The 24427-nt window shown below is 45.7% G+C and overlaps 1 protein-coding gene across 4 annotated transcripts in view; it reads left to right on the top strand.

Annotated features, from left to right (window-relative positions):
* Nucleotides 1-24427, top strand: part of Letm1 (leucine zipper and EF-hand containing transmembrane protein 1) — a 74010-nt gene that overhangs the window by 46226 nt on the left and 3357 nt on the right. For 2 of the 4 annotated variants that reach the window (XM_076938303.1, XM_076938301.1), the window contains exons 4-13: nt 7025-7168; nt 7877-8014; nt 8661-8864; nt 14109-14228; nt 18462-18593; nt 19033-19173; nt 19731-19958; nt 20850-20984; nt 21963-22150; nt 23330-23468. In XM_076938303.1, coding sequence (XP_076794418.1) covers nt 7025-7168; nt 7877-8014; nt 8661-8864; nt 14109-14228; nt 18462-18593; nt 19033-19173; nt 19731-19958; nt 20850-20984; nt 21963-22150; nt 23330-23468 — 1569 coding nt within the window. The remainder of the gene's footprint in view (nt 1-7024; nt 7169-7876; nt 8015-8660; nt 8865-14108; nt 14229-18461; nt 18594-19032; nt 19174-19730; nt 19959-20849; nt 20985-21962; nt 22151-23329; nt 23469-24427) is intronic. The other 2 variants (XM_034508293.2, XM_076938302.1) reach the window with 2 other exon arrangements.

Raw genomic sequence — 24427 nt, 5'->3', positions numbered from 1 at the left:
TTTCTTTTATTGTTTTAGACGGGTCTCCTGTAGCTCAGGGTGGCCTCAGACTCACTATGTAGCTTATATTGACCTTAAACTTCTGATCCTCTTGCTTCCAACGTCCAAGTGATTAGAGGCCTGTGCCACCACGCTTGGCTTATACAGTACCAGAGGGAATCAAACTCATATATCTTAGTTGGTGTTCTATTGCTGCAAAGAGACACCATAACTACGGCAACTCTTAAAAAAGGAAACATCTAGTTGAGGCTGGCTTACAGTTTCAGAGATTTAGTCCATTATCATCATGGTGGGGAACACGATGGCATGCAGACTATATCCAGATCCACAGACAGCAAGAAGAGAAAGACACTAGGCCTGGCTTTGGCTTTTGAAACTTCAAAGCCCAGTGACACACCACCTCCAGCAAGGCCATATGTACTCTAACAAGGCCACACCTCCTAATCTTTCTCAAGTAGTGCCGTTCTCTGGTGACTAAGCATTCATATATCTGAGTCTGTAGGGGCCATTCTCAGTCACCAGGCAAGCACTCTACCAACTGTGCTACATCCTCAGCATACATCCTTAGGTAGAGTTTAGTGATTCTGTACTACGAGTTTATTTTCAAAGGACTCGTAACTGTGGAAACCCTGAGTGATGTCAGTGCTAAGCCATCTTCTCCATGCAGGTGCTCTCTGACTGGGTGCTGTGAGACCCGTGGGGCTGTGTAGGGGTCAAGCCTGGGTGGGAATCCGTGTTTGTTCTCTTTGTTTCTAGCTCTTGGGGATTTACATAACTTATTTTGTGGGTTTTAGTTTTATTTTTAAATAAATCTTTTACTTTAAAATGTAGCTGTAGACCTTTATGCCCACCCCAGTTCCCACGGAGGCTATTTATAAGCTTTTGGCCTTATAGTTAGGCATTATTTCCCACCTGTTCATAACTCAGTTATCCCCTTTATACTAATTTAAGTTCAGCCACATGGCTAGTTAGCTACTTCTCCTTCCTTCCTGGCCTGCTTCTTCTTCAGTATCTGTCTGTCTGAATCTTCTGCACTGGCTCCTTCCCAGAATTCCTCCCTCTGTCTGAAAGTCACACCGTACTATTTTGCCTTTTGCTATAGGTAGAGTTTTTATTTTAACCAATCAGAAGGTGCCTGAGGCAGGCAAGGAAGGACAGAGACACATCTTCACAGAGTGTACAAAAAACATCACTCCAACAAGATAACTTTAAATTTATAGAGAAATCTTAGAGATGGTACTGTGCTTAGACCCCTCCACCTCAGTCCCCTGTTTCATAATGGCCATTGGCTTAGCTTCCTGCTCTGCTAAACTCCAGACTTGATTCCTTCCCGTCCCCCCCTCCCCAGCTTTCTCACTGATATCTTTTCCTGGTCTAGGCCCTCACCTTGAGGGTGCCACTGCTTTGTGAGGAGCTAGCTGTGTCCTGAATACCAGTCCCTCTGGGGGCTTACTTAGCATTTGTATGCTACTCAGGCAGGTGACTCTTAACACCTTCTAGAGTGGGACATCACAAGGCATTTGGTCCAGGTAGCTTTGCTTCCCCTTGTAGGGCACAGAAACCCCATCTACATACAGCTGATGTCCTTACACCTATGTACACCCAGCCTGGGCTTCTCCCCGCCACCCCCCATGCTCACTGCTCACTGTGTTCCTGCTAGTTTTCAGTGTGCTGTCTCGGGGTCAGGGTGCATGTCCAGAACAAGCTCTGGTCCTCCCCCACCCTCCCTGTACGTCTCTGGGAAGCCTCTGCTGCCTTCAACCAGCATAACAGACAACCCTTGCAGGTGCTCAGGCTCAAGGCCCTCGGAACCTGTATTCCTCCAGGGTGCCTAGCAGCCACCAGATTTTCAATGGAACCCAGGTCCAAGTGTTTCATACTTCCTACCCTTCTTCCCTGCATTGTGGGCAGAGGGGCCACTTGTCTGCACCCTAGGAACAGTCCTTTTAAAGAAGTAAGGTACCTTGTCTGTATTGGGGGATCCTCTTCCCAGATGCAGGCAACCTCTGAGCAGCAGTCTGACCACGTGCTCCAGCCTTGGCCTGACCTTACTTTCTCATCCCAGTGTGCTTTTGTGTTGTTCACAAACTTACTCTATTTCCTGGTCATCCTTTTGCAGTAGGTAGGCTGAGGACCCTTCAATGGCAGTGCACCCATGCTTGTGTGTTTATTATAGCCTGGTTGGCACTTGCAGATGCCTGCTGAACCTGAATAAATTGGAAGTGGTAGTGGTAGTGCGCACGCCTTTAATCCCAGTTCTTGGGAGGCAGAGACAGGAAGCTCTCTATGAGTTCAAGGCCAGCCTGGTCTACATAATGAGTTCCAGGCCATCAAGAGCTACATAGTGAGATACAATAAACAAAAAACAAACAAATAAATGTAAAAAGAAAGAACCTAGAAGTGATTGACAGCCCTAACACATCTGGACATTTATTATATCTGTCTTCTGTGTATATTTGAAGTGGGGGAGATGCTGTCACTGAGTTCTTGTGAGCATGGTAAACCATCCCCATGGGAGCTTAAGACATACCAGCTTTCCTACAAGGGTATGAGACCTTCACTCTTCTGGGTATGTAAATTTGGATGTTACCCCTGCCCTACTCCTTATTAAGGTGAAAGCCTAAGTAAAGCTTTGGGGCTGGAGAAATGACTCAGAAGGAAGAGGGTTTGTTGCTCCTCCAGAGAACTTAAGTTCAGTTCCCAGAACCCATACCAGGCATCTGTCTCACAGCCACCCATGACTCCTGTTCCAGGGACCCCTACACTTACTTCTGGCCTTTCTAGAAGCCTGCACTCACATGTATGTTTTCTCACACACACACACACACACACACACACACACACACACTAACTGTGAACATATGTGTGTATATGGCTTTGGTTTCTCGGCCCTTACAGCTCTAGGTCACTTGTCCTCTGGCACTTTGCATGCCATAAACAACTAGCTTGGAGGGCTGAGTGTGTTAGTGTTAAAGCATGTGTTCAGTGTATATACAGGAGTCCTTGGGCTCTTTCCTGGCACACACAGAGAAAGAAAAAAGAAAATTAGCGTCTTGGTTTGCTTTTGCATTGAAGTCCATCTATACATTGATGTACTAGGTTCACTTTTTTGGGGGGGGAGGTCACATTTTTTTAAGGATTTTATTTATTTATTTTATGTATACAAGTATACTGTAGCTGTCTTCAGACACACCAGAAGAGGCATCAGATCCCATTACAGATGGTTGTGAGTCACCATGTGGTTGCTGGGAATTGAACTCCGGACCTTTGGAAGAGCAGTCAGTGCCATTAACTGCTGAGCCATCTCTCCAGCCCCTGGGGTCACATTTTTTTAAAAGTATCAAATAGGTGTGTATGTGGTTAGAAAATACTTATTTTTGTTTTATGTGTATGAGTTCTTTGCCTGCATTTATGTGTGTTTGTGCATGTCTGGTATCCTCAGAGCCCAGAAGAGGGCATCCAATCTCTTAAGACTGGAGATACAGATAGTTGTAAGCTGCCATGTGGATGCTGGGAATTGAACCTGTGTCCTCTGCAAGAGCAGCAAGTACTCATAATCAGTGAGCCATCTTGCTAGCCCTGTTTATTTTTTTCCCCCATAAGACAGGATTTTACTATATAGACAATGCTGTCCTGGAACTTGATGTAACCTAGAGTGGCCTTGAACTCATAGTGATCCATCTGTGGTCTACCTGTCTCTGTCTCTCTCATGCTGGGACAAAAGGCTGCACCATTACTCCCAGCTGCCTGTCTGTCTGTCTGTCTGTCTGTCTTTCTTTCTTTGACAAGTTATCACTGTGTAACCCAGGCTGGCTTTGATTCACAATCCTCTTGTTTGTCCTTCCCAGATGCTACACCATCACTATGCCTGGCTCCCCAACCCACATTTATTCTTTTTTTTCCCCCTTTGTTTGTCTGTTTGTTTGTTAAGACAGGGTTTCTATGAAATTTTATTCTTTTAATTAATTTTTAAAATATATGTGTTTTGGGACTGGAGAGATGGCTCAGCAGTTAAGAGTACTGGCTGCTCTACTGAAGGACCCAGGATCAATTTCCAGTGCCACATGATAGCTCACAACTGTCTATAACTCCAGTTTCAGGTGATATGATACCCTCACACAGACATGTGTGCAGTCAAAACACCAATACACATAAAATAAAAATAAATCATAGAAAAAAAGAACACAGTATGTTTTTATGTGTATTATATATACTACATGTGTGCAAAAGCCCACAAAAGTCAGAACAAGTTGACAGTTTCCCTGGAACTGAATTGAAAATGGTTGTGATCCACCTTTGGGTGGTAGGAATCAAAGTTGGGTATTTTATAAGAGGAGTAAATGGATTTAATCAATGAGCCATTTCTTCAGTCCCAACCCCAACCCTTCACTTTATTCGTGAGATAAAGATAGCTGAGGTTGGCCTGGAATTCACAGTCTTGTTTACTCTCTTCAGTACTCAAATAAAAAACCTAGTCAACTTATTTATTATTATTATTATCATTATTATTTGGTATATAAAAGCAAAAATTGATTATTTACAGGCTGGAGATGGCTCAGAGGACCTGGGTTTGATTCCTAGCACCCACATAGTGATTCACAACCATCTGTAAGTCTAGTTTCAGAGGATCTGACACCCTCCAGGCCTTCATTGGCACCAGGTACACACACATACATCCAGGCAAAACACCTATACACATAAAATTAATTAGATTTATTTAATCTAAAAAAACTTTTTAAATTAAGTACTCATGAATAGCTTGATATTTTAGTACAGGTATACATTGTATGATGTCCAAGTTTTGTTTTGTGTTTTTGGTTCAGGATCTTACTTTATATGTAGCCCAGGCTGAATTTGAAATCCTGTCTCAGATTTCTAAGTGTAAGGATTATAGGTGTGTGCTACCACTGTGCCTGGCACTGTCACCCTCTGTTTCAAAGATAATTGTAGAGTGATTAAGGTACCAAAGAACAAGGAGTTGTAATTCTGCTTTTGTTTTGTCTTGTTTTGTTTTTTCTTTTTGGTTTTTCTGTGTAGTCCTGGTTGTCCTCGAACTCACTCTGTAGACCAAGCTACCTTAGAACTTGGAGATCGCCTACCTCTGGCTCCCAAGTGCTAGAATTAAAGGCATGTACCACCGGTGCCCAGTGTAACTTTTTATGTTTCTACACACTTAAGGATTTCTTTCTTTTATTGTATTCTTTTGTGATGCTAGGGATGAAGCCTGGAGTCTTGTATGTAGCAGACAAATGTTCTGCTATTAAGTTACATTCCCAACCCAAAGGTCTTTCCTTTAAATATTTAAAGGCAATTGATAGATTGCCTAAGTCATTGAAAACGATTAGATTATCAGGGCTATGATCTAATGCACTCTAACTCTAGGTGAAGGAAATGAAATAGATCACTGGAGGTATGTCCTTGGTGGCTCGATCTTACTCTGGTCCTTTGTTGTTGCCTCCTGGTTACCTTGATAACCTTTCTGCTCTGCCAATCCATGTGTACCATGATGGGTGGAAACCTTTAAAACCATGAGCAAAGACAAATTCTTCCTTCTGTTAAATTGTTCTCTCAGGTGTTTTACTCACAATTATAAGAAAATGTATTAATACAGAAAGTTGATACCAGAAGCAGAGGCATGTATTATTAATCCTGACCCTGCGGTTCTTAAGCCCTTGGAACTGGTGTAAGGAAAATTTGGACAGAGCTTAATGAGTGGGAGCTCAGAAGACCAAAATTCTGACAGAAATATGGTCAGTAAAGACCATGTAGTTACTCAGGAGCTAAAGTGTTTGCTATAAAACATGAGGCAGAGTTCAGATTCCTGGCACCTGCATTAAAGCTGGACTTGGTGACACATGTCTATAAACCCAGCCCTGGGGTTATGGAGACAGGCAGGACTTGGGGATCACTGATTAGCCAACAGAGCTGAAACAGCAAGCTCCAGGTTCAGAGATAGTCTCTTCAAACCTTAGACAGAACGCAATAACAAATGATACCTAATGTCAACTCTGGGCCAGTGCACACAAGAGCGTGTGCACACACGCACACAAGCAAGCACACAGGTGAGCACACGCATGCCACTGACATTAATTTTCAATTGGAAACAGGATTTGATTGAGAATTGGTCTAGAGGCCACTCATTTAGAACTTGTCTAAATTTCATCTGTATCTAGAAACTTTGTGGGAGTTTGAGTTTAAAGGTGACAGACTAATTTAGCAGTGAAAATTTCAAGAAAAAAAATAGGCTGTGGAGTAGTTTATTCCTGGATGTTTTTTACCAGATTTATAATGAGGATCAGGAGAGAAAAAAAAAAAAAAAAAACTGAGTAAAAAGACTTGAAAAACTTGCACTTGGGCCAGAAAACCCAGTAAAAAGTTGGAGCTAAGGATGATTGAGACCATGGGGCTGGAGAGATGTCTCAGTGATGTAGAACACTTGTTGATCTTGCAGAGGACCTGGGCTCAATCATGTGGCTCACAACATGTCTAACTCTAGTTAGACCTAGTTTGACCTCTTTGTGCACTAGGCACACTTGGTGTACATACATACATACAAGTAAAACATCATACACGTAAATAAATAAAAATTATACATAGAGATTGGGACCATTAAAAACAAGCGAGTACTAAGATGTTAGGGCATTTAAGAAATTGTCCAGACCATGGCATGTAATAGACTCCTCTATGGAAAATTAAAAACTCATTTGAAGAATTTCACAGGCCCCCTCCTTGCAGGGGGTGGTCCAAGACTTCTTTCAAAGATTGTTATCTTGTCTAAATTGTCCTTTTTTGAGTCTGTCTTGTTTATTTCTACATACACCCTGTGCATCTGGTGACCTGTAAGTTAGCACCTGTCTCTTACTGAAGCCCATTGGCATGCAGTTTAGATTCTGAGAGAGAAATGGGTTTCTGAAGTATCTGCCAAGAGCTCTCGAGTCACTACACCCTGTAGCTCAGTTTGTGGTGAGGGTGGGAGAAATACCCTGCCTGCTCTGTTGCTGCTCACGGACACACATCTTTGCAGTTTCTCCGAATCTGTGCCGACCTGTTCCGTCTAGTGCCCTTCCTGGTGTTCGTGGTGGTGCCCTTCATGGAGTTCCTGCTACCTGTGGTTGTGAAGCTCTTCCCCAACATGCTGCCCTCCACCTTTGAGACCCAGTCCATCAAGGTGAGGGTGCTGGGGAGATGGCAACGCCGGTAGAGAAAGCACTTACAGGAAAACACAAGGTCTTGAACTTAAACCTCTGCAACCATGGAGAAACCAGGTGGGGTAGTGCAGCAGTAACCTCTGTGCTCCTGTGCAAAATGTAAGTGGCAACAGGACAATTCCCCAAAAATGGTGTGCCAGCTAGTCACAAACAACAAAGAAGAAATCCTTTCTCAGACAGGTAGATGGTAAGGACCAAGGTGTCCTCTGATTCACACCCAGTGTCCACACTCACATAAGTCAACACACACACACACCCCAAATAGAAAGAAAATGAGTCTAAAGTTCCATCCACACCTCCACACAGTTTCATATGTATCAACTCGTTCTCTTGTGAAGCACCAGCTGAGTCGACTGATTGAATCGAACCAGATGACACCAGGAGCCTCAAAGCCTCACTGTCTGGCCCCTTATGAAACAAATTTACCAACTTCTGCTATTGAAGTAAGGTTAGAGATTCACACAGACTTTTTTTTAGAGCCAGGAAATAGAGTTTGAGCATATCATACTTAGATTTTGTTCCTTGAATGGTATGGGGTGTAGGAGACTTAGCCTGCAGTGGGCAGCAGTCTGAGCAGGCTTTGAGATTACTTTCTATGGTAGAGACAGGTAGTGGTGGAGTGCAGGTCAGCACAGGACTGGAGTATAACCTTTACTTTGCTCTCGTAGGAAGAAAGGCTGAAGAAGGAGCTTAGGGTGAAGCTGGAGCTAGCCAAGTTTCTCCAGGACACCATAGAGGAAATGGCCCTGAAGAACAAGGCGGCCAAAGGGAATGCCACCAAAGATTTCTCTGCATTTTTTCAGAAGGTGCAGTACTACCTCCCTGTCAGGGGATGATTCAAATGTAAAGCACTAAGAGACTTTTCTTCCCTCTTCCTTCCTTCAGCCCTGCTGCTGCCACCCCCCACTGCTGCTGCTGATCCTCTGATCCTTTTCCTCTTTTTCTTCCTTCCTCCTCCTTCTTTCTCCTTCTTTCCCTCCTCCTCATTCTCTTTCTTCTTCTTCTTTCTCTTCCTCCTCCTCAGCATACTCAAGCCCCTAGAACAGAGCTTAAGCTGACTGCCTACTCCCTGTGCTCAGTCCCTCTCAGGGGAGCTGTAGGTATATACAAGTGTGGTCTAATTCTGCCAATGAGAAACGGGGGTGTGGCATGAGAGCTCAAGTCACTGCCCCACAGCTCTGATGGAAAAAGAACAACAGAGGTGATCCCACAGCTGCCACTCCAGGCCCCTGGGAGACAGCAGCCTGGATGGTGTTGCAGGTATTGATCCTCTGTATAGTAGTGCCAGCCCAGGCTTCAGCTGCCTGGGGAATGACAGCTCCTGGGAGAGCTTGGTGAGAGGTAGGTGGTCTAGTGCTCTGCATCTGTTCTCTCTCGGGGACCAGAGGTTAGCTGTGGGAACAGAATTCATAGTTTGAACCTACTGAATAATACTTGGGATTACTTCTGCAGATCCGGGAGACAGGGGAAAGACCCAGCAATGAGGAAATCATGCGTTTTTCCAAATTGTTTGAGGATGAACTGACCCTGGATAACCTCACAAGGCCTCAACTGGTAGCACTGTGCAAGCTGCTGGAGCTTCAGTCCATTGGCACCAACAACTTCCTACGCTTCCAGCTCACCATGCGGCTGAGGTCCATAAAGGCTGATGATAAGGTGAGTTGGGCCAAAGGTCACCTCTACTGTGGGGTACTGTTCTGGCCACTGTGAGGTACCTTCTGGTCTTTGTGTCTTGCCCATGTGTCTTGGTTACAGTGCTCTGTCTTCTCATTGTTCTTTTACATTTTCTTATCATTTCTTTTTCTTACATAGCTAGGCTGGCCTTGAACTCACTAAATGACCCAGGCTAGCCTCATGTTTTTGGTGATCCTCCTGCCCCATGTTCTTCAGTGCTAGGATTATAAGCATAAACCACCAGACCTCAATTTGTTTTGGTTTTGTTTTGTTTTGTTTTTGTTTTGTTTTGTTTTTGCTTGAGAGAACAATCTTTGGGATTGAATCCAGAGCCTCACATGATATGTAAGCACCCTAACTCATGAGTTATATCCTCAACCCTCTATTTCCTTTTTTTAAAGTTGTATTTTATACATATGAATATTTTGTCTGCATATATCTATGTGTACCATGTGTGTGCCTGGTGCCCCCAGAGATCAGAGGAGGGCACTGGAGTGATGGGACTCATGTCTGCTGAGACTCCTCCAGCCTCAATCTATTTTCTTTTTTACATTTTTAAAAAATATTTTTCATGTGTGTATGTAGTATTTATGTGTGTGTTACATTTGCATGTGTCTGGGAAGGGTGAATGTTTGAATGGATTCACATGCATCTGGAAGCCCAAGGAAAATGCTAGGAATCACCCTTGATTGTTCCTCCATCTTGCTCAGTATAACAGGGTCTTCTAGTCAGACCATAGTTCACCACAGTGGCTGATTTCCAAGCCAGCTGGGTATCATGTAACCCAGGCTAGCCAGCAGTTCACTATGTAGTCAAGATTAGCATTTAACTCTTTTAAAACAATTTTTAAATATTTATTTATTTAGTGTATCTGTGTGTATGCACACAGGCATGGGCATCTCACATTTTATGTGTGGAGTCAGCTATATTTGCATGAGTCTGTTCTTTTAGTGCTACCATGTTGGTCTCAGGGCTCACACTCAGGTCATTAAGCTTGGTGGGGAGTGCCATTGTGCTGCCCTGGCCTTCAGCTCTTGTTCCTCTTGCTTCCAGCTCAAGTGCTAGGAGCTAGGACAGCAGGCATGACCAGCCCACTCAGCCCCAGCACTCCCAGGCATGACCCAGCACACTCAGCCCCAGCACTCCCAGGCATGACCAGCCCACTCAGCCCCAGCACTCCCAGGCATGACCCAGCACACTCAGCCCCAGCACTCCCAGGCATGACCAGCCCACTCAGCCCCAGCACTCCCAGGCATGACCCAGCACACACAGCCCCAGCACTCCCAGGCATGACCCAGCACACTCAGCCCCAGCACTCCCAGGCATGACCCAGCACACTCAGCCCCAGCACTCCCAGGCATGACCCAGCACACTCAGCCCCAGCACTCCCAGGCATGACCCAGCACACTCAGCCCCAGCACTCCCAGGCATGACCCAGCACACTCAGCCCCAGCACACTCAGCCCCAGCACTCCCAGGCATGACCCAGTACACTCAGCCCCAGCACACTCAGCCCCAGCACTCCCAGGCATGACCAGCACACTCAGCCCCAGCACTCCCAGGCATGGCCCAGCACACTCAGCCCCAGCACTCCCAGGCATGACCCAGCACACTCAGCCCCAGCACTCCTTCTTTGCTTTTTATTTTGGACAGAGTCTCAGTTACCAGCCCAAGCTATAGAACTTTTTTTGTTGTTGTTGTTTTGTTTTGGTTTTTGTTTTTTTTTGAGACGGGGTTTCTCTGTGTAGCCCTGGCTGTCCTAGAACTCACTCTGTAGACCAGGCTGGCCTCTAACTCAGAAATCCGCCTGCCTCTGCCTCCCAAGTGCTGGGATTAAAGGCATGTGCCACCACAGCCTGGCTCAAGCTATAGAACTTTTAATCCTCCTGCCTCTGCCTCCCAATCATGGAATTTGTTGGTGGACTACCAGGCCTGGCTTGCTTGCCTGCGTTCCTTCCTTCCTAATTTCTCTTCCCTCTCCTCCCCTCCTGTCTGTCTGTCTATTTTAAGACAGACAAAGGCTGTTTACTTAGCCCTGACTGTACTGGAACTCACTCTGTATACCAGGCTGACCTCAAAACTCGCTATGTAGACCAGGCTGGCCTTTAATTCACAGAGATCTACCTGCCTCCCCCTCTCACGTGTTGAGATTAAAGGCATGTATCACCACACCTGGCCCTTATTTTTCTTTCTCTTTCTGAAACATATTAATCATAGTTCACATTCAGTATCAGAGGTCGAGGCATCTGGGGTCTTTGTCTTTGCTGTCCTTCTTGGTTTTGTTTGGTTGCTTATTTTATTTTTCTGAAATACAGGAACTGACTGTAATGACCGACATTCTTCTTTCAGGAAGGACTCACTCAGTGAGCAAGCCCAAGAGTTAGCTACCTCCACCCTTGCCAGGATGGCCAGGAAGGGGTCAGAGAGCTAGCAGGGAGGGAGCTAGCAAAAAGCTGACTTCTGTCCTCAGCAGGTAGTAAGGGTCACTAGGGACAAGTGTCAGGTGAGGTCAGCAGAGGCCCTGTGGTGTCACTGGGAGCTGTGTGGGAAGCAGTAACAATAACGAGGACCTTGTGCCCTGGCAGCCAGGGTGTCAACAGAAGGGAGACAGGGTACAGACAACCCTATAGTTATGCTGGATGTATGTTTACCTTAGAGAGTCAGCGAGTGTAAAATGAGGAGTCTGTGTCCTCACTTGTTTTAAAATTCATCCCTTAACTTGTAGATAGGACCAAGTAAGCAGTGTGGAGAGACACCTCTGTGACTTATAGCAGCTGGGAAAAAAATAGAACCTTGATGAGGAATAGGATAGAGAACACAAGGGACTAACTGGTGCTCTGCCTGTGTTCCTTGTGGAGAAGCAGCCAGGGGGATGGTTTTGACTATAGGATGTGAAACAGAGAGATCAAGGTTTCTGTTTGATTGAGAAAACTAGATAACAGAGCAACTATGGCTGTTAGCTGCAAAATCATAACTGTAGCATCTGTAAAAGTGGTACTCACCCCAGCATCTGAAAAAGTGGTACCCAGCACACCTCAGCATCTGTAAAAGTGATACCCACCCCAACATCTGTAAAAGTGATATCCACCCCACCCTAACATCTGTAAAGTGGTACTCCAACCCAGCAGTGTCAGAGGAAGCCAGTGAAGCTGAAAGTAGAATTCGATCCAGATTCTTCTACTGTGTACCAATGTGTCTAGGTTTGATTGAAAAAATCACCTGTCAGGGCAGAGAGATGACTCTACTGGTAAGACACTTGCTATCTTTACAGTGAATGTGGGTTTGATTCCCAGCACTAACATGGTATGTCACAACCATCTGAAGCTCTGGTTTCAGATTTTCTTTTCCTTTTCTCTTTTTTTCTTTTCTTTCTTTCTTTCTTTCTTTTTTTTTGTTTGTTTTCTTTTTCTTTTTTTTTTTCTTTTTTCTTTTTCTTTTTCTTTCTTTCTTTCTTTTTTTTTTTTTTTTTTTTTTTTTTTTGGTTTTTTGAGACAAGCTTTCTCTGTGTAGCCCTGGCTGTCCTGGAATTTGCTCTGTAGACCAGATTGGTCTCAAATGTAGAGATGCACCTGCCTCTACCTGCTGAGATTAAAGGCATGCGCCACCAGCTCCAGGAGTGCCCACTTCTGACCTCTGAAAACTGGAGAGGTTTTGTTCTTTGTTTTAAGGCAGTAGTCTAGCTTTGCTGTTCAAGCCAACATTAAACTCAGATCTCTACAACCACAGGCACATACCACTGCTTGAGCTTCTAAGAGAAGCCTTGAAGCAGATGTTTTGGTTTTTGGGGGTTTTTTGGCTTTTTTGGTTTTTCGAGACAGGGTTTCTCTGTATAGTCCTGGCTGTCCTGGAACTCACTCTGTAGACCAGGCTGGCCTCGAACTCAGAAATCCGCCTGCCTCTGCCTCCCAAGGAAGCAGACGTTTTATAGATGTTTAAACACACTTTACGACTGAACTAAGTGAACATCTCCCTGAGTGCACTAGGGTTTAAAGAGTTACACAGGAGGCCTGGCGGGAGGGTGCTGCAGCGTGAGAGGGTGGTACAGTGGACAGGAGCTGCCTCTGGCAGTGGCAGGCAAAAACTCATGAACACTGAACAGCACTATGGTTTGTTCACAGCACGGTGTGCTTATGTTAAAAGGATCTAGAGGAGTGGAGAAACAGGGTGGCCAGGACCAGAGAACCTGGAAGAACTAATGACCTTAAACTCCCCAAATTCATATGTGATTCATAATGTCACAAATGAGAGGCAGAATAAGCTGGGCAATGGTGGCACACACCTTTTATCCCAGAGCTTGGGAGGCAGGGGCAGGTGGAACTCTGAGTTTGAGGGCAGCCTGGTCTGCAAAGTGAGTTCCAAGACAGACGGAACTACACAGAAAAAGGAAGGAAGAGAAGAGAAGAAAGGGGAATGAATCTTTAAGTGGAACGTCTGAAGAAATTCCTACTATGATTCTCTAAACCAAGCTAACAAACACCACAGACACTGGAGAACAGCGAAAAGGATGTGTCTCCCTGTAGGACAAGAACACAGTAACAGTGGTTTCCTCAAAGAAATTGAGGAGCCTGGAAAAGCTGGATGACTTTTCCCCTACTGGCTTCTTTCTCCAACCAAAATGTCCCTTAGGAATAAGGAACAATGCTTGGCAGTGGTGGCACACTCCCTTAATCCCAGCACTTGGGAGGCAGAAGCAGGCTGATCTCTGTGAGTTCTAGATCAGCCTGATGTACAGAGTGAATTCCAGGACAGCCAGGGCTACACAGAGAAACACTGTCTGAAAAAACAAGAAAACAGAAAAAAGGGAATAAGGAACAACCAAGACAGTCTCAGGTGAAAGAACACAAGAATTGTCACAGATTCCTTAAAGAATGGCCAGAGACAAGGGAGACTGCTTGGCTGGTAAAGTGCCTGCCATTCAAGCATGAAGACCTGCATTCAGATCCCCAGAACTCATGTACCACATGAGTGCCTGTTGCCCATGGAGGTCAGAAGAGGGCATCAGACCACCTGGAACTATACTTACAGATGGTTGTGAGCTACTGTGGGGTGCTGAGAACCAAATCCGGGACCTCTGCAAGAGCAACAAGTGCTGTTAACTGATGAGCCATCTCTCCAGCCCCAGGAAAGTGGTTTCTAATTCAGTAGTTTTCCCCCAGTTGTGTTACCATCAGTGTCATAGATCTGAGATGATCTTGCAAAGCAATAATTGGCTTACTTTCTCTTCCAGCTGATTTCTGAGGAAGGGGTGGACAGTCTAACTGTGAAGGAATTGCAGGCAGCGTGTCGAGCACGAGGCATGCGAGCACTTGGTGTCACAGAAGACCGTCTGAAGGGCCAGCTGAAACAGGTATGTGGCCTCAATGGCTGGTTGGGGCAAGTTCATAGCTTTTTCCTCTACTAGGAATTATCTACCTTTGCTCCAGACCAGCACAGGCTTTTTTTTTTTTTTTTTTTTTTTTTTTTTGGGTGGTGGGGGGGGGAGGGTTGAGTTGGTCTTCAAGCTAGAAAAGCCCCTGGAGTGGGGTATGGCCCAAGTGAATGCATATCTGGTACAAATGCCCCGAATCCCATTCTCGGCACAACATAGGAGTGTATGCATACACAGAAACCCGAATGTGATGGCACACTTGGAGACAAAAGGGTCAGACTTTGAGGCTAGCCTGAGCTATAGAGTAAGACCCTGTCTCAGAACAGTGATAGAAATGGGTGAGTTGATAGACTATCTGCTTACCATGCACAGGCTGTGGATTGGATCTCTAGTGCCATATTAGCATGGTTGTACACATCTGTAATCCTGGCACTCAAGATGTGAAGGCAAGGCAATCAAAAGCAAGAAATCAAGATTTTGTTCTGTTTTGTTTTTTCTTTTGTTTTTGTTTTTGTTTTTTGTTTTTTTGTTTGTTTGTTTGTTTTGAGAAAGGGTTTCTCTTTGTAGTCCTGGCTGTCCTGGAACTTGCTCTGTAAACCAGGCTGGGCTTGAACTCAGGGGTCCACCTGTCTCTTCCTCCTGAGTACTGGAATTAAAGGGGTGCACCACCACCACCCAGCAACAATCAGAAATATAAGAACTTCTACAACTAAAAATCAAGTTTCAGGACACATTGCATCCACAGCTACCCTGTGCCTGGTAGTAGGTGTTTGGTATGTGACACTGCACTCTGCGTCAGCTTGAGGGTCTTGATGCAGTGGTCCCTTGCAGATCTATGGCAGTAGATGGCATTTACAGCCTATCATCTTTCACATCAGAAGCCTTAACGGATGTGAGCTATGAGCCTGGTCTTCCTCCTAAATGAGCTTCTCCACTTAGTGCCCTTGGCAGTTGTTCATCAGCCACTGTCCCGTGTACTGTCCACATGTGTAAGATGAATGGATACCCACTGTCCCGTGTACTGTCCACATGTGTAAGATGAGTGGGTACCCACTGTCCCGTGTACTGTCCACATGTGTAAGATGAATGGATACCCACTGTCCCGTGTACTGTCCACATGTGTAAGATGAGTAGGTACCCACTGTCCCATGTACTGTCCACATGTATAAGATGAATGGATACCCACTGTCTCATGTACTGTCCACATGTGTAAGATGAGTGGGTACCCACTGTCCCGTGTACTGTCCACATGTGTAAGATGAGTGGGTACCCACTGTCCCGTGTACTGTCCACATGTGTAAGATGAGTGGATACCCACTGTCCCGTGTACTGTCCACATGTGTAAGATGAGTGGGTACCCACTTTCCACTTAACATGTTTCTGCAGTTTTTTCTTATCATTTGTCTTCCAAAGGCTTCTTCACCACATGGATTCTTAGCACACACCAACCAAGGCTGTGCTTCTTGGTGAATTAGGTATCCAAAGTTGTGGTTATGTTTGCCTCTGCCTTGCTGCTGCTGCTGCTGCTGCTGCCGCCGCCGCTGCTGCTCAGCCTTTTCACACATGTTTAGCGTTTCTTCATTTTTTGGTTTTTCAAGAAGAGGTTTCTCTGTGTAGACATGGCTGTCCTGGAACTCCCATCTGTAGATTAGGCTGGCCTCAAACTCAAAGATCCACCTGCCTCTGCCTCCTCAATGCTAGGATTAAAGAAGTATCATCACATGCGACTCCATATATATATGTATATGTATATGTGTGTGTGTGTATGTATATATATATATATATATGTATATATATATATATACATATATATATATATACATATATATATATATGTATATATATATATATATATATATATATATATACATACACACACACACACATATATATCTCAAAGGTTCAAATATGTTTTATTCTCAGACTTGGGTTTGGTTTTTTTTTTTTTTTTTTTAACCCTTTAATCCCATTTTACACTCCAGACTTCATCCCCTTCCTGGTCTGCCACCTCCCTCCCACTCCTCCCCATCCCATACCTCCTCCCCCGACCCCTCCAAGAGGATGTCCCCACATTCCCACCCTCACCCCACTAGACCTCCCTACTCCCTGGGGCCTCAAGTCTATTGAGGGTTAGGTGCATCTTCTCTCACTATTTATTAGTATTCTTATCTATGTGTATGGCTGTTTTGTCTGCATCTATGACTATGCAGCAATGCATTCCCATGCCCTAGGAAGTTAAGAGATGGTGTTGGGTCCCCTGGAACCAGAGTTACAGACAATTGTAACCATCCATGTGGATGCAGGGAACAGAACCTAAGTCCTCTACCAGAACAAGTGCTCTTAAAAGCTGAGCTGTTTTTTCTGGCCCCTCTTCTCATCTATTGCCCTGGGTGTGAACAAAACCCAAGAGGCTTTTCTGTCCACTTGAGAGGCTGTCTTGGTGTCCGTGAAGTACCCTGATAGGCATTGAGCTCATGCAGACCTGAACTCATTTTATGTTCTTTTGTGGATGTCAGAGGACAGCTGCAGAAATCTGTTCTCATGCCACCTTTGGGATCTAGATTTCAATCTCAAGTTATAAAGTCTATAAACAAATGTATCAAGCTAGGTGTGGTTTTGCCTTTAATCCCAGCACTCAGGAAGCAGAGATGGGCTGATCTCTCAGTTAAAGGTCAGCCTGGTCTATAGAGTGAGTTCCAGGGCAGCCAGGGCTACACAGAGAAATCCTGCTTTGTCGTGGGGGTGGGGGGTGGGATGTCTCTACTTGCTAGACCATCTCATTGGCCTTCAGTTTGTTTTTACATAGTGTTGGAGGTTCAGCCGAAGGCTGCACATATGCTAGGGAAATACTTTGCCGTTGAGCTACAGCCTCTGGCCTCTAAAATTTTGTTTGTTATATGAAACCAGGTCTCACTGTGTAGCCGTGGCTGTCCTATGTCTTGCTGTGTGGACTAGACCAGTCCTGAATTCACAGAGGTTCAGTCACCTCTGCCCCTGCCTCCTAAAGTGCTGAGATCAAAGGTGTAAGCCACCACATCCAGCCTGCCCTCCAAAGGCTAGCCTCAACTTCTGGGTATCCCTCTGCCTCAGCATTTCTAAAAATTTTTTTTATTTACATCTAAACACATGGGCTAGTAAGATAGCTCCATGAATAAAGGTGGCTCAGGTTTGACCACCTGAGTTTGATTCCAGAACCCATGTAATAGAATGGAAGAATGACTCCCAAATGCCATTCTCTGAGTTCAGTTTATATGCCTCTATGGCTGTGCTGCTACCCCATCCAAATAAATAGATTTAAATGAATAAAGGCATAAAAGTTACAAATAGGACTAGGTACCATGTAATGTATATGTGTGTCATACCCTAGGCCTGTTTTTTTTTTTTTTTTTTTTTTAAAGATTTATTTATTTATTTATATGATGAGTACACTGTAGCTGTTTTCAGACACACCAGAAGAGGGCATCTGATTCCATTACAGATGGTTATGAGTCACCATGCGGTTGCTGGGAATTGAACTCAGGTGCTCTGGAAGAGCAGTCAGTGCTCTTAACCACTGAGCCATCTCTCCAGTCCCCTAGGCCTGTTTTTATTTTTTAAGTGCCTAGGCTGCCATAGATTGTGTGAGCCTCCTGCCTCAGCTAGGGCAGGGATTACAGGTCAGCACCACCATTCCTGGGCCAGTGTACCAACCTGTTTTTAAGCTCGGAGCACACTGACCATTCTCAAGGTACCTGGAGCTGATGATCAGTTGTTCAGTTTACTGAAGGGTATGCATGTGTACACTTTATATTAAATATATTGGGTATATTTTTTAATATTCATTTTATTTGTATGGGTATTTAAATACATGTTTGTATACCTGATGCATGCAAGTGCCCATGGAGACCAGAAGAGGGTGTCAGGTCCCCCATAACTGGAGTTAAAAAGAGTTGTGAGCGGCCATGTGAGTGTTAGAACTGAACCCAGGTCCTCACAGGAGCAGCAAGAGCTCTTTCCAGCCCCTGCAGGACATTCTGAAATGCCGTCTTTGGAAGATGCATTTCAGTGACTTAATGGAACTATTGGCTCCAGTCCTGTTTGTGGCACCCCGACTCTGCATCTCCCAAGTAAACCAGAGCCACAGAAGGAAACTGGGGTGGGCATCCATCACCTTGCAGGAGAGGCACAGGGCCGGCAAGGACAGCATGCCTAGTGACTGTGCTTTGCTCCCAGTGGCTGGACTTACACCTGCATCACGAGATCCCCACGTCATTGCTCATACTGTCCCGGGCCATGTACCTCCCAGACACCCTCTCACCTGCTGACCAGCTCAAGTCCACCTTGCAGACCCTTCCAGAAATTGTGGTATGTATTGTCAGACAACCCTTTTGACTCCTTATCTCTGTGGGCTTGGGATGGGATCCTCACCTCCACAGCTGTGGGAGCCTTTCCAAGAGACCTTGGTCTTCCTGTCCTCTTCATCAGCTCCCTGCTTTGTCTCCCTGACCAGCCTCCCATATAGCACGATCTCAGGCACAGCAGTGCCGAGGTGGAAGATGTGAATTGATGCATTATTTTTTATTTTTTTCCCTTATGCTTTAACTCAAACAGTCTTCTATGAAAGGGGAACCTTACCTTTAGAAGCCTCAGAGCCTCTAAACACAGGAGGCAGCATGCTATTGTGTACTCTGTTGTTTTGTATGAAGCCTGGGTGGTAACATTGCTCAGAGAGAGATAAGGGCACTTTAGGTCTGGCACCTCAGGCTCACTGCAGTTACCTTCTTCTTTCTCCTTTCCTCTGAAGGCAAAGGAGGCTCAGGTAAAAGCAGCAGAAGTGGAGGGTGAACAGGTAGACAACAAGGCGAAGCTGGAGGCCACACTGCAGGAAGAGGCTGCCATCCAGCAAGAACACCTTGAAGAACTAAAGAGAGCTGCTGAGGCTGTGGTGAGCATCCTGCACTGACTGACAGACACTCTGTGGGACCCAAACCTGTACCAGGCCAAGTTCCTTAGAGCCTGTCTTGTAGCTGTGTATGTGGCTCTCAGGCCTATCCTGTCTTTCTCTGCAGGGATCAAAGTGGTTCAAGGACACAGGAGTGCTTGACTGTAGAGCTATAGCTCTCAGGGACAGTACAATAGAAGACATGATGTGACATCTAACTCTCTGGTTGCCGTTGCCATAGGAGGGGCCATCTTAGCAACCAAGCAGGGAGTCACCAAGGGATCCACCTTCTCAGGATTGTTATCCTGTCAGTTGCTCACTCCCCATGACTGTGCTTCTCCATGACTCTTGGCTTCTGTGGTCTCAGAAGCCACAGGAAGCTGTAATGTTCTAGAGCTTGGAGTTGCCTAGGTTATCAATGCACATCCCTTCACCTAGTCCCAGTCCCAGACATGAGCTCTGACTGAGTCTGTTGAGGTGGCCTCAGGTGGCTGGCTCATCATGGGTCAAGCGAGCTACTGCTGCTGGATATTGATCAGTCGTTCTCCTTGTCACTACAGAGTATGCCAAGTGTGACCTGTCAGGGCGATATGCTGAGTGTGGAACCAAAGCCAGGTGAACAGGGTGACAGTGTGGTACTGCTTACATTTCAGAAGGACATCCAGCCTGAAGTGGCAGAAGCCACTGTCCCTGGGAGGCCAGGGGCCGAGCTTCAGCCCAAGATAGCTGATGTGATCCTGCCCTCAGAGGTACTGAAGGATACGGCACCTGTACTGGAAGGTTTGAAGGTAAGCCTCATGACTAGGAGAGGAGGAACACTGCCTGCTCTTCCATAAGACCCAGATTTGATTCTCAGCACCCACGTGGCAGCTTACAACAGTCTATAACTCCAGTCCAGAGGAACCAATGCCCCCTTCTCTAGTCTCCTCAGGAACAAGGCAGACATGTGGTACATAGACATGCATATAGGCAAAACACACCCATATACATACTCATAAACAATCTTTTAAAAATGTAAGATAAGGCTGAGGATGTGGTTCCATTGGGGTGCTTACATAGTGTGCTCCTTACATAGAATGTTCAGGGCCGTAGGCTCAGTGCCCAATGCTACACAACAGGAAAATGTGGCCTTCCATCCAGTGTTGGTGAGAATGTGGAGGACCTGGGTCACTTTGGAAACCACTTTAATGGTTTTCTAAAGCACCAAACTTATATCCTATTATCAGCTGCTTATGCCTATACGCAGACATTCCCAGCAGCTGCCATTGTAGTTACTGAAAGCCACTAAGGAGAAAACTGTGATGGTGTTGCTGTCCAGATTAGAAATACTTTACCATTGGGTCTCAAAATAGGTGATTGATGAAAAGAAACAGAGCTGGTAATCTGTCTCCTATAATGTTGTAGAAAACAAAGGCTGTCCAATAGAGCAAAAGGCAGGCTTGGGGATGGAATCCTGGGAAGCACAAGGGAGCATTTGGGGATAACCAGTATGCTTTCTCTGCTTGCACACCAAGAAGATACAGACAAGTGCCATAGCAGCATAACTCAGCTGAATTGCAACTCACTTGAGGCTGTCCTCAAGTGCTTGCCTATGTGGTGTGAACAAGAAGGCTTTCAACATTTAGAGAATAGCAGAAGCCATTTGGGCTAAGTTTATCTACTCACTTATTTCTTTCCAGGGAGAAGAAATTACCAAGGAGGAGATTGACATCCTCAGTGACGCCTGCTCCAAGCTGAAGGAGCAGAAGAAGTCCCTGACCAAGGAGAAGGAGGAGCTGGAGCTGCTGAAGGAGGATGTGCAGGACTACAGCGAGGTGGGTGGGCGTGCACTGAGGGGTACAGACTGCAGTGAGATGGGTGGGCGTGCACTGAGGGGAGACGGACCCTTGGAGGGGGCCCTTCAGCAGCTGCTCCGGGCCCAGGCTGACACTGGAGAGGGTAGGCAGATTATTGGGCCACTGTGTGGGTAGATGTGACCCTTGCTGCTGCTAAGTAGATAGTGATAGCTATCAGAACCCAGGTGTCGTGGGAACAGCTGAGTCACTTAATGTTTGAACCGTCCTTTGGTTCAGGGCCCTCCCTCCACGGCACTTCTTTTTTTATCTAGTGGTTGTCCCTCCCTTCCTTCTTTGCCGCCCTCCTTTTCTCTCTTTCGTGGTGCTAGGACTGATGCCAGGGCCTTATGCTAGGTAAGTGCAGTCCTCTAACTGCATCCTCAGCAGGCACTGTTTTCTACTCTGAGATAACAGTACCATTGTCCACACTCTGCTGGGAAAGGAATGGGTTAGAGATTGTTGCTGAAAATCTATTTCTCTTTCTCATCTTCCATGTGGTAGCCCCTCTGGCTATGCGACTTCTCCACCAGAAACTACATTTTCACCAGACAAGGCAGTGAGTGCCTCCGTCCCCTCTGCTCCACCCTGCTCTTAGCCCTGTGACCTTTGACCCACGTAGAGAAGAGCGGTTAGGCTTCCTTGAGCCTTTGTATTTATTCATTGCTAACTACAGAGGAAGTTGAAATTCAAGATAGATTTTAAAAGTTTGAACTTATAAAAATAAGTTAATAAGAATAAATTTACATGAGAGAAATAAGATTCTCTAATTTCTAAGGCTGAATTTAATTCTTTTGTGAGGTTGATTCCTGTTTTGTGGAGCTGGGAATCGAACTCAGGACCTTGTGCATAGTACTTTGTGCCACTCAGCCACATCCCAGTACAAATTAATGACTTCATTTTTAAGTTCAAATTAATGTAGAGCCCTCCCTCTTTTTTGGGATAAACTTTTTAAATTAGGACTTACAGGAGATCAAGAAGGAACTTTCGAAGACGGGTGATGAGCAGTACATAGAAGAATCCACAGCTAGCAAGAGGCTGTCGAAGCGGGTGCAGCAGATGATCGGGCAGATCGACGGCCTGATCGCACAGCTAGAGACCACTCAGCAGGATGGCAGTCTGGGCCCTGAGGAGAGCTCTCCGACAGGGTGAGTGAGGGAGTGAGCCTCCAGTTCCAGAGTATAGCTCTTTGGCCTCTACCTGCCCACCTCATCTCAGGCCCAGGGGCAGCCAGGATTACAAGAGGTCTCTGCTCGTGTATTTCCTCTCTTCATAGCTCAGTTCTCTATCTCCATGCTTGTTTTTCCTAGGTAGATCAGATCTGCTTCTTCCCTGCCTTCCCATCCTTTTGAGCTTTAGTCTGAACCCCACTTGGCTCCTGATTCTTCAAACTGTCAGGCTTTCTCCTGGTTCCTCCCTTTTCTAACCCTGGTATGACACCATTGTGGACAGTCTGCCTTGCTGAGCAGACACTGGCAAACGGTGAGACACTCCATGCTTTTGTGACCCAGCTACGAGTGGACTTGCCACAAGTCCTGACCATAGTCTCTACAGTGAGGCCAGGTGGCTGCAGCCAGGCTCAGCTTCTACTCTAGGTCCTTGAATTGATTGTTGGTGGCCTGGAAGACATATTGGTGCTCCCTACTGTGGGGATATGCACATGTGTGTGGTGCCCATGGAGGCCAAAAGAAGGTGTCAGATCCCCTAGAGCTGGAATTGTAGACAATTGTGAGCCACCCAACATGGGTTCTGGGAACTGAACTCAAGTCTTCTGCGAGTGCAATAATTGCTTTTAACCACTGAGCCATCTCTCTAGCCTCAAAAATTTTTTTTTTCAGTTTTATGTGTATGTGTGTATTTGTGTAAATGGTATGCATAAGCTTATGTGTGAGTGTGGTATTTGTATATGTGCTATATGTGTAAGCATGTGTGTGTGCTGGTATACATGCTTATGTGCACATGAGGCTGTCAGCCCACAAGCCCATGGTCTTCCTATGCCTTCCCCCACCCATAGCACTGTGATTATAGACACATGTGTGACCATTACCAGCTTTTACATGGATTCTGAGGATTTGAACTCAGGTCCTCATGAAGTAAGAACACCGACAGCTGCTAAGCACCTTCCTAGCATCCTAGGATGCTTTTTGTAAGTGTCCATGCTAGTCTTGCATCTTGAAGGGAAAGCAGCTTAGGATCTCACTGTGGGAAAGTCATGCTGATATTTCCAGTTCATGCATGGCTCTAGATTCAGAGCTTATGGGAAGAGCTGTGGGTAAGGCATGAGACCAAGCACCTGGCCAATGTCACATGGAGGCTGTACTCCCCAGGGAGAGCGTCATCAGTGTCGGTGAGCTCATCAGCGCCATGAAGCAAATCAAGCACATTCCAGAACACAAGCTGATCAGTTTGACCTCAGCCCTGGATGAAAATAAGGATGGCAATATCAACATCGATGACCTTGTTAAGGTGGGTCTCAGTGCACACTGAGCCAGCCCGGCATGGCTGCTTTCCTGGTTTAGGGCCCAGGGGTTTGTGGGGGGTCTACTTATTCAGAGCTTTAAGACTATCGGGAGAAACGGCTCAGTCTTTAGTTAAGGGTACTAGCTGCTCCTACAGAGGAAAGAGGTTCAATTCCTACCCCCACATGGCAGCTCACAACAGTCTGAAACTCTAGCTCCAGAGGATCTGGCATCCTCACAGACATGCATACAGGCAAAACACCAATGTACATAATAAATAAATTCTTTTGAAAAGAAGACTATTAGGAAGTCAGATTTGCCTTTTGCTCTCATTTGAAATCATACTGGAATTAAGAAGTTACTAAAGTTCCAGACATACTGGTGAGATAAGAAAATGCCCCTGGCCTGCCGCAGGTACACTCTAGCCTGCCGCCTTACACTGTTTATACTGTAGGACCTTGCATCCCTATTAGATCTGAGGAATAGGGTAAACACCTCTGCCAGGACCCCTTGAGACCTGAGAGACATTTGAGTAGGTAGAGCTTGTAGGGATAGTGGCTAAGCTCCAGGTACATCAGCCCACAAGATCTGAGTCAAGAGCCAGCCTCTAGGGGAAGTCTGAATTCCAGCCTGCAAATTGTCATGGACCTACTTAAATTATAAGTCATGGTTTTGAGGGAAAAAAAAAATTGCCACTGTCATCATGGTTCTCAGTACACCTGGCAAGGTTGTGACTTTTCTATATATAGCCAGAAATATTGGTTAATTTCCTTTAGTTCCATTTTAAAACAGCTACTATTATACATACATGATGAGAATTTTTCATATTTTCCCCTCAGGCTACATGGCAAAAACAGATGTACCCCAGTGCCTGCCCCTTGCTGTACCCGGGAAGCCATGTTCAGGGAAGGTCCAAGGCTTCTAGTAGCAGCCGTGCTGGCTGGAATAGGGAGTTGATGCCACGCC

This window comes from Arvicanthis niloticus, chromosome 7 (genome assembly GCF_011762505.2).
Source record: "Arvicanthis niloticus isolate mArvNil1 chromosome 7, mArvNil1.pat.X, whole genome shotgun sequence".
NCBI lineage: Eukaryota > Metazoa > Chordata > Mammalia > Rodentia > Muridae > Arvicanthis > Arvicanthis niloticus.
Note: the sequence above shows the minus strand (reverse complement) of the source record. Positions and strands in the feature narration are given on the sequence as shown.